The following is a 10,652-nucleotide window of genomic DNA, read 5'->3' as shown; positions in this document are numbered from 1 at the left end:
CAATGTCCAACTTTCCCTGCCAATAGCCACACATTTCAGGACGGGTTCTGTCACGACAGGGCACAATGCCCAGCCTTTTCTGCTCAGGTTACCACATTTCAGGGAGGACCCCATTAAGGCGGGTGCAAGGTCCATGTTGCCCTGCCAGGAGCCTCACAATCCACAGTTGACCACATTCAGACAGGGCACAATGTCCGCCCAGACATCCTTCAAAAGTCATCCTCATCACAGATCTCCAGATACACGTCAAATGTTTCCCTGTTGCCATCAGGAGTGAAGACATACTTGTGAAAGGTGCCGTCCACGCAGATAGCGATAACAGCGTTGACATTCTTGGAAGCACTCTTCCCAAATGCACAGGTGCAGGCTCACTGCTGGTGCAGTAAAACTGGCCAAGCTCCATTGGGAATCGACATACTGACCAATCATGGGGCCAACCTACCCCACTCATGCCAAGGCAGATCTGCGGTTCTGCTTTGTGTCTTTCAGTGCAAACCTGTGGATGATCCCTTTGTCACTGGAGGTGCAGAGGAACGACAAGTCTTAACTGAAATTGATTAAGTAAAGGGTGGCAGGGTCAGTGCCTCGCCTCAGCTCCACCAGCTTATCCTTGGTCTGGGGTCAAAGAGTTGCATGAGGCTGCCTTTCCTAGATGCAGATGCTATGGCGGTGCCCTTCTGTTTGAGGGCAATGCAAGCAATCTCTGTCTGGTGAGCAATGAAAGTGAACACAGCAGATGACGTGCCTGGCTTTGTAATAGATAAATCCACCAGCTGTAGACTGACACACTTGTGATCAGGAAACACAAGTAGCAGCTTCTCCATGATGGGGCAAAGGTCGCAGAGGCCTTTTGGATTATCCCATGTATCAAACTCAAAAAGCATGATTGGATTGTCTGGATATGAATAGTCATAGATCCGGTTTCACAGAACAATTATTATCTTGTCATGTCTCACCCAAACTGCCAGTACTGGTTTGGTAAAGGTGAATTCCAAAACAAGTTAATCCTTCCCCCTTTTCCCCTCACGGGCATCGCTCCAGATGAGAGTTGAAATCTCAGAGAACTTGGGACTGCCGCCACCACCCACAATGGCAAGGAGATTGGATCTATGTAGCATCTCCACCAGTCAGACAATGCCCACCAGCTTGTGAACAAGGTGCCCTTTCTCCATCAGAGGCTCCATGTTGTGCATTCGGACTCCAGTCTCTATGACACAACAGAAGCGACTCTGGTTAAAGCACAGGCTGTTCATCCTTCACTGCTGCGCCATTGCCGCAGGGCCTGGGGTCAACACGATGCTGCAGAAGGGTTCAGGAGTGGGGTGGTCACCAGTCCCTCTGAGAGCCGGCCGCCAGTTCAGCTCCTTGTTTACCTGTCACTGCTGTCATTTGTCATATTATGCTATTTTTATTAGAGGCATTTGGGGGATTAAATAGTAGATGTGCTGGAAGCTACCAGATAGAAAATAAGCAAAAGAAGCACTTGCAAAGCCATTAGGCCAGCATTCACATTTTAAAGGCGAGAGCTATTGGCTTTGCCAATGCTTGTTTTATCTTTGGAGTGGAAGAAATAAGATAGGTTTTCTGCAAACTGCTAAGAGGAAGGAGTGCATTGTCTACATGCCTCAGGTTTAAAAAATGACTTTGAAAACAGTTCTGGGAACATTGTTTGATGCAGCTATAGGTCGAGCAAAAACATAATTTTTTGCTTTTTTAATATTTTTTCTGAATTGCTTCAAGGCAGCACAATAGACCTGCTTTTTTCCCTATCAGAGCTTACCCTCCATTTTTTCCAATTGCTTACATTTGAGTTTTTCAGGCTGAAGACACCATAAAACCAAAAAGCAGAGCGAATGTTTTTCTATCCTAGTGCTGATTTTTAGCAGTGCCATTCAAAACCTGACAATTACTAAAGGCATTCACTGCTGAATTAATTCCCATGGATATGTTAATTTTTATCTCCAAGAACAGTTTTGTTAGGCTCAGGTCGGGGATGGAAATCTGAAGGTCTCTTCAGAGTTACATGTGACTATTTTAGTCATGGCCTGGTACAGAAAGGTATAGAGATACAGAAAGGTCTAAGAAAATGGTCAGTGCAGGTAAGTTTAAGAGAAGGACCTGACCATGGCTGATTTAGTCATGGCCTGGTTGACCTAGAAAGGTGTAAGAAAAAAGGTCGGATCTGGTACGTTGAAAAGGAGGACTTGACGCAAGGAGCGGCAGCTAACGAAAATAGGGTCAAGTGTGTGGCTCCCAATATGGCACCCTTAGAAAACTGTATAAAATTTAGAGACATAGAGTCCGTGCACCATTCTGCAACACTATCATGTGAGCCATCTATGTAAATATTACAATCTCCCAGTACTACACATTTAGAGTATTTTAAGTAATAGGGGGTGAACGCATTTATCAAAGCATCCACTGCCTGAGAGGGGGCTTTTGGGGGACGATAGACAAGAGCACCAGAGAGGTAAACATTTTCAGAGATCTTTACAGAGAAAATCAAACCGTCAATAAGGCCCAACCCCTCCAGCTTCGAAAAAGTGCATACAAATTGAGAACTATAGATAACAGCAATCCCACCCCAGGTCCTGTTAATCAATCCAAATGGGAAACTGAGTAGCCCTCTGCTACAGCCAAGGAAATATCCGGTCCAGAACTTGCATTGAGCCATGTTTGAGTTAAGAACACAAAATCCCATTCAATATCGTTGAGTTAGTTCCAAATGTATGTTTTATGCTTGGGGAGGGATCAAACATTAATGAAACAAGCCTTCAAATCTATATTCTTTGCCTGTGTATCTCCCATGGGGTATATTGGGAGTATCAGACACAGTGGAAAATGTAAACTTACACTTAAAGTATTGTAAGGTATGTGTCAGTCCAAGGAAAAAGTCAAAGGTTCTCCACATACTGGCATAGGAAGAGAAAATAGTGTATGTCGCTACCTTAGGTGAGTTTTTGGAGCTGATCTGAGGAGAAATGGGCAGCGTGGCAGGTGCTGATCGCGGTCCAGGTGCGGACGGCCCAAGACAACTTTGTCTTTGGCGTGCAGCTGCCTGCATTATAGGGGCCAGGGAGCGCTGATCAGCCCACCCATCACCAGCCACTGGAGCACTCAAACACAAAAAACAAACTATGGGCATGAAGCGCAAGGGGGAGAAATGAAACTGATCACACTCCAAAACAAGCATTTGCAATGCAACGGGTCTCGCGTTTGCTCATGTTAGAGCTGATTGCGTTGTAAACTCCTAACCTGACTTTTCATCTATCGGCAAAAGTGCTTTTATGTACGTAAAAAAGTGAAATGTGTAAGCGCTCGACTTCTGCCAAGCGAAATCGCGCTAGGAAAATAGAGAAAAAGTAGTTCGGATCGGACAGAAGACAGCGAGCCTCGCATGTTTTCTGTACTTGGTCGCTGGTCTCGAGGAGGGCTAACCACCGGAAAAGGCATGAAGTGTGCATGCCTTCCACTAATGAAAGCAAGCAGATTTTACTAGGCAAGCCCACGAACCAATCAAACACACTGACGTGAAGTTGACAGGGCTCCGAGCCCTTTTCTAATAACTAAAGCGTCTCGCTGCGATACGCATGCGCAAGCGCATGCAACGCAGGCTCGACCCTAAACAGTAGCACCGACTCTCACCAGACTCAAAGTAACAAATCCCTCCCTAGCGGAAAGGGTAATAAAACCAGGGAAAACCTCCTCAAGAAAGTGCTGTGGGCAGCAGTGGTAAAACTCCTTACAAAAGTGCTTCGTTCAGGTGCAGTATTAAGGGCATTGCAAAACATCATCTCAGACAAAACCAATTGAAAATAGACAAAATAAAAGAGGACGGATTATTTTTTCTAAAAAACACTTAGTACAAATCGCCACTACATTGTAGAAAGCGTGTCTGCGCAGCTGCCTTCAATATAAAGCCAGGGGAGCACTGGTCGCCCCACCCACCACCAGCCAATAGGTGCTCAAACACGCAAAACAAACTACATTGTGGAGCACTGGGGGAAGAAATGAAACTGATTACACCCCAGAACTGGTAGCACCGAATCCCAGAAGACCCCGAATAACAATTCCCTTCCTAGTGGAAAAGGTCATAAAAGCAAGGAAAATCTCCTTAAGAAAGTTCTGCACGCAGAAGCGGTGAAACACTCCTGAAATAAGTGCTGCGTGCAGGTGCAGAATTAAGGGTTTAAAAAAATAATCTCAGGCAAAACCAGTTAAAAATTTACAAAATAAAGGAACACTTAGGGGCAGATTTACTTAAGTGTCAGGCAAAGCAGCACAACAGCCAAAAAATGCTGTGCTCTATTGCGTGACGGGAAGCAGTAGGAGAGCGCAATGGCTAAAGAGGTATGGCTCTCTCCTCCCCTCTCCTTAGTGCCGGTGCAGAATTAAGTTGCCTTGCGCCATGCAGACACCTTTGCGCCATAGTGCAAGGACGTGCGTGTCAGTAGCAGAGGTTTTGTTTTTGAAGAGATCCCTTACAGTACAAATACTATGCCTAGACAACTTTAAAGTATTTTCTTAATTTGTATGTCAGCACACATGCAAAGTGAGAAAAGAAAGGAGAAATTAAAGCATTTCTCCTTTTAATGCCTGGTTTCAAAAAGTGTTATTTTTTTAATGCAAAACCAGGTCTCACATTCTAAGTTGATACGGTTTTGCGCACTAAAGGTTGGTGGGTGCATGGGAACACCCATGCAACGCCCCCTTGACGCTAAGTAATGCAAAGCAGTGCTTTGCGCTACTTTTAGTCAATTCACAGCGGAAAATAAGTTTTGCAGTATAAAGTAAATAATTAAAAAACATTTTGTACTGGTTTGCTTCACTTCCTAGATGCAAACTCAGTGCAAAATGTTATACCCCTAATTATTTTTTATAAAAACCTTAGTACAAATCAGCACTACCTTGTAAGAAGCTCATCCGCTCAGCTGCCTGCATTAGAAGAGCCAGGGAGCACATATCACCCCACCCATTAACAGTCACAAGCAAAGCAAACAACAGCGTGGAGTGCGTGGGGAGAAATTAAATTAATCTCACTCCAGCACTAGTAACACCGACTTCCACCACACCCAGAGTAGCAATTCCCTTCCTAGCGGAAAGGGTAATAAAAACAGGAAAATACTCCTTAAGAAAATGCTGAATGCAGGGCAGGTAAAACTCTTTTAAAAAAATACTACATGCAGGTACAGTATTAAGGGCTTAAAAACAGCTCATGTCAGACAAAAACAGTTAAAAATAGACAAAATAAAGGAACACTGATTATTTTTTATGCAATACTTAGTACAACTCAACACTACCTTGTAGGAACAAGGCCTTTAGTGGTGACTTGTAAGTATTAAAGAGGAAGAATTTAGACCTTGCAAAGGTTTATTTTGCCAGGTCGAAATGGCGTTCAAAACTGCCCTACAGGCTTCTGTGTTAAGCTTGAGAGATGTTTTACAGTGCTTCTTTAGTGGATGGTGTAGGAGGCTGGCCTGGCTTGTAGTGGGTACCAATGGTACTTACACCTTATGCCAGGTCCAGTTATCCCTTATTAGTAGAGTGTAGTAGTGTTCTAGCAGCTTAGGCTGATAGAGGTAGCTATAGCAGAGCAGCCAAGGCTGAACTAGGAGACATGCAAAGCTCATGCAATACCACTTGTATCATATAGGTACTACATCATAAGAAAGACAATACTCATAGTTACTAAAAATAAAGGTACTCTATTTTAGTGACAATGTGCCAAAAATATCTCAGAGGATATACTGCCTTAGGAGGTACGTAACATACAGAAAATATACACAACTAACCAAATCAGGTAAGTAAAACTGTCAGAAAGTAGTGCAAACACTGTAAAACACAATAGGATGCAATAGGCCTAGGGGCAACACAAACCATATACTAAGGCAGTGGAATGCGAACCACAAATGGACCCCTAGGCAAGTGTAGTGTGTAGAGGGTTGCTGGGAGTGTAAGAAAACACTAAGGGTGTAAAGGAGACCCCACCCCAAGACCCTGGAAAGTAGGAGTAAAGTACTACTATTTCCCCAGAAACACACTAAAGTCGTGATAAAGGATTTAGCAAGGACCACAACAGACTGCAAAGCACTGAAGATGGATTCCTGGACCTGAAGACCTGTAAAGGAAGGGGACCAAGTCCAAGAGTCACTAAAGTGTCCAGGGGGGGCAGGAGCCCACTAAACCCCAGATGAAGGTGCAAAATGGCTGCCTCCGGTTGGAAGAAGCTGCAGGTTTTGCAACAACAAAAGGAGGTAGGAAGTTCTTCTTTGTGCAGAAGATGTCCCACGATGTGCTGGAGGATGCAGAGTTGTTTCCTTGGCAAAATACCGCAAACAAGCCTTGCAAGCTGCAAGAGTTGTGGTTGGAGAAAAAGGGTGCTGCCTGGGCCCAGGAAGGACCAGGATGTCGCCACTTGGAAGAGGTGACAGAGGGGCCCTCAGCAAAGTAGAGAGCCCTCGGACAGGAAGGAAGCACCAGCAGAAGTCCCAGAACATGGGTTCAAGATGTCTGAACAAGGTGGTCATCTCAACACTGCAAAGAGAGGTCCCACGACACTGGAGATCAACTCAGGGATCTGAGCATCGCGGGACGGAGTGCTGGGGACCTAGGCTCAGCTGTTCGTGCAGGATTTCTTGGAAATGTGCACTGAAGCCCTAGTAGCTGAAGATCACCTGGTGCACAGGATTACTGTCTGGGGAGAGGAGGCAAGGACTTGCCTCCTCCAAATTTGGACAGTTGGACCATTGGACAGTATGGGCCATTTGGGTCCACCACCTGTGTTCCAGGGGCCACGCTCGTCAGGATGAGAGGGGACCCAGAGTACCGGCGAAGCTTAAGTTTGGTGCCTGCTGAAGCAGGGGGAAGATTCCTTCGACCCACAGGAGATTTCTTCGTAGCTTCCAGTGCAGGGTGAAGGCAGGCAGCCCGCAGAGCATGCACCACCAGGAAACAGTCGAGAAAGCCGGCAGGTTTAGGCGCTACGATGTGGCTGGGAGTCTTCTGGCTACTTTGTTGCAGTTTTGCAGGCGTCCTGGAGCAGTCAGCAGTCGATCCTTGGCAGAAGTCAAAGAGAGAAGTGCAGAGGAACCCTGATGAATTCTTGCAAGTCATAATCTGAGGAAACGCCCACTGGAGAGACCCTAAATAGCCCCCAGCGGAGGATTGGCTACCTAGTCAGGTATGCATCTATCAGGAGGGGTCTCAGACGTCACCTGCTGGCACTGGCCACTCAGAGGCCTCCAGAGTGCCCCCACACCTCTGGAAGCAAGATGGCAGAGGTCTGAGACACACTGGAGGAGCTCTGGGCACCAAACCTAGGGTGATTATGGACAGGGGAGTGGTCACTCCCCTTTCCTTTGTCCAGTTTCGTGCCAGAGCAGGGACTGGGGGTTCCCTAAACTGGTGTAGACTGGCGTATGCAAGGAGGGCACCATCTATGCCCGTCAAAGCATTTCCAGAGGCTGGGAGAGGCTACCCCTCCCCAGCCTTTAACACCTATTTCCAAAGAGAGAGGGTGTAACACCCTGCTCTCAGAGGAAATGCTTTGTTCTGCCTTCCTGGGACTGGGCTGCCCAGACCCCAGGAGGGCAGAACCCTGTCTGTGGGGTGGCAGCAGCTGTAGCTGCAGAAAAAAACCCAGAGAGCTGGTTTGGCAGTACTGGGGGTCCATAGTGGAGCGCCCAGGATGCATGGAATTGGCTCCCCAATACCAGATTTGGAAAGGGGGGACAATTCCATGATCTTAGAAATGTTACATGGCCATATTTAGAGTTACCATTGTGAAGCTACATGTAGGTATTGACCTATATGTAGTGCATGCGTGTAATGGTGTCCCCGCACTCACAAAGTCTGGGGAAATGACCCTGAACTATGTGGGGGCACCTTTGCTAGTGCAAGGGTGCCCTGACACTTAGTAACTTTGCACCTAACCTTCAGCAAGTGAAGGTTAGACATATAGGTGACTTATAAGTTACTTAAGTGCAGTGAAAATGGCTGTGAAATAACGTGTGCGTTAATTCACTCAAGCTGCAAAGGCAGTCCTGTGTAAAGGTTTGTCTGAGCTCCCTCTGGGTGGAAAAATAAATGCTGCAGCCCATATGGATCTCCTGGAACCCCAATACCCTGGGTACCTATGTACCATATACTAGGGAATTATAAGGGTGTTCCAGTATGCTAGTTGAAATTGGTAAATGTAGTCACTAGCCAATAGTGACAAATTTAAAGGCAGAGAGAGCATGAGCACTGAGGTTCTGATTAGCAGAGCCTCAGTGACAGTTACGCACTACACAGGCATACACATTTAGGCACAAGCTATGACCACTGGGGTCCTGGCTAGCAGGATCCCAGTGAGACAGGAAAAAACATACTGACATACATGTAAAATTGGGGGTAACATGCCAAGAAAGATGGCACTTTCCTACAGATGGGACAAGGGGTGCTGCTGACTGCTGTAAACATTTTATTTACAGGCTCTGGGTATAGGTAGTACAATTTACTAGGGACATATTAGTAAATTAAATGTGCCAATTAGTTGTTGGCCAATTTTACCATGCTTTAGGGAGAAAGCATAAACATTTTTCCACTGGTTATGAGGGCTAATGTGTACGGAGTCTTAATGCCAACAAAAATGAATGCAGCAAAAATAGGTGGTGAAGGCAAAATGTTTGGGGGGATACAATGACTTCCCCCTTGCCAAGGATATCATATCTAACACATATATTGTATTGATGCTAGTACAATTTCGAAGGGATGTTTGCACTGCTTGACAAGTGCAAAACGTAATTTTGCAGTGTCACCCTGTCTAAATGTTGGCAAAACTTCTCCATCACCAGAGTATTCTGTGCCATATCGAAACGTACCTGATTGTAATGGTGGTAGTAACAGTAATATACTATCAGTCTAACAGATAAAATGGCAGACTGAGTGCACAAGAAGCAAAGTGTAACTTACTTAGTGAAAAAAGTGAGAACGCTCTGGACTGTGTAAATGTTTGGTGTATGCTGTCACGGCTTGCAGCGTGATGGAGGGGCGGGGCAGCTACACCACCGCGCCGCTCCTCTGCTGCAGGCACAGGCTCCAGCCTGTCCTGAGGCCAATCTTGACGCTGCGCAGGCAGATTGGGAGCCTGTACATGCTCTCTCCAGCCTGGCAACACAGTGTCGGGCTGGAGAGAGCCTACTGTGCATGTGTGTTTGGCCAGCCCGAGATAGCCGGCCAAACAAACATACGCACTGAGCTCCCCCTCACTGCTCGTCACCCCGTGGCCCCACCCCTTTACAAGAAAACGGTAATAAACATGGTTCATTATCGTTTTCTTGTAAAGGTTTTTCAGCTGCTGCTGCTGGCGAGGAGATGACACTGCTCTGCCCTAACAGAGGAACTGCCCCTGGGTGTATATCCATCGATAGCAGTTTAAGTAAATCCCCCTTCTTCCAACATACTCTGCTAGTGCTTGACGTATTACACCAGTTGTACTGCAACTCCATACTTCTCTTACTGTGGCGTGTAGGAGTGATGAAAGTTACTTTAATTGTGTTTCTTTTTCGTTTGCATGAATTTTGACTGTATTACGTAATTATGATTGATTTGTTGTTTTTTACTTAATATTGTTTCATAATTACATCATTCGTATTTGTTTGCCAATAATTACTTGATTTTTATGCAAGTAGATGCTCTCCGTTGCTGCTTTCGTCTTGGCTTCCTGGTTAGGTCTTACCAACATTTAATTGTCTGTAAGCAAGTCTGTCTCTCCCTTTCTGACATTATTGTTCATCAGCCTTGGTATCAGCTCACAGCCTACTGTGGATGTGAAAATAGTAATAACAAGGGGCTTGAAGCTCACCTGTTACTTACCACTTGTTGGCTTGTGTGGCACTCTTCTTTACAACCTCGTAATTGTTCACTGCAGGACAAGCATAATTTCCGTTCCTTTCTGTGGAGCAGGAACCAACCACTGATTGATTAAACTTAATACGTGCCTGACGTGATTGAGACACTGTTTTTTTTTTTTTACCTCTAGTGCCATATAAACAAGAAAGCATGTGAACGGAAAAAGCATATCCAACAGGACAAACAAAATTGCAACATTTTATTTTCTATAGTTAACTGTCTTTTATTTAGCAAAGTCTTCCTTTCTCATTTTGCATTCATGTTTTGTTTTGTTTTTGCTTGTGGGCGTGGTTCTCAAAAGATGACGATTATCTTGTTCTAAATATTGCAAAGCGACATTGTTTCTTTCTTATGTGTGATTTCCGAAATGATGCTGTAACATATAATCAGGCAGTACATCCCAATCCACCCTACTCTAATCCACCTCAATCCAATCTGCCCCACCACAATCCACCCACCTCAATCCACACCAATCCACCCCAATCCATCCCACTCCAATCTATCCCACAATCAACCCTACTTCAATCAACCCTCGCCAATCAAACTCAAATCACGTACCCCAATCCAATCCACCCCACCCCACCCCACTCCTCCTAATCCACCCCGATCTAATCACCCCACACCATGCCACCCCATTTCAATCTGCCCCACTCCAAACTACCCCAAAACAATCTGCCCCACTACAATCCACACCAATCCAATCCAGTCCACCTCTCCTCACCCTACACAGTCTACCTCAATCCACCCTACTCCACTTCAGT

The 10,652-nt window shown here is 45.6% G+C and overlaps 1 protein-coding gene across 1 annotated transcript; it reads right to left on the bottom strand.

The window, feature by feature from the left end:
• Window positions 1-209: 209 nt before the first annotated feature.
• On the bottom strand, window positions 210-1,271 carry WDR45 (WD repeat domain 45). The gene is given in 3 exon segments (XM_069233339.1): window positions 210-369; window positions 371-620; window positions 623-1,271. Coding segments are annotated over 3 exon segments (1,059 nt in total).
• Between the last annotated feature and the right edge of the window lie 9,381 nt (window positions 1,272-10,652).

Source organism: Pleurodeles waltl, chromosome 4_2, assembly GCF_031143425.1.
Source record: "Pleurodeles waltl isolate 20211129_DDA chromosome 4_2, aPleWal1.hap1.20221129, whole genome shotgun sequence".
In the NCBI taxonomy this organism is placed as follows: Eukaryota; Metazoa; Chordata; class Amphibia; order Caudata; family Salamandridae; genus Pleurodeles; species Pleurodeles waltl.
Note: the sequence above shows the minus strand (reverse complement) of the source record. Positions and strands in the feature narration are given on the sequence as shown.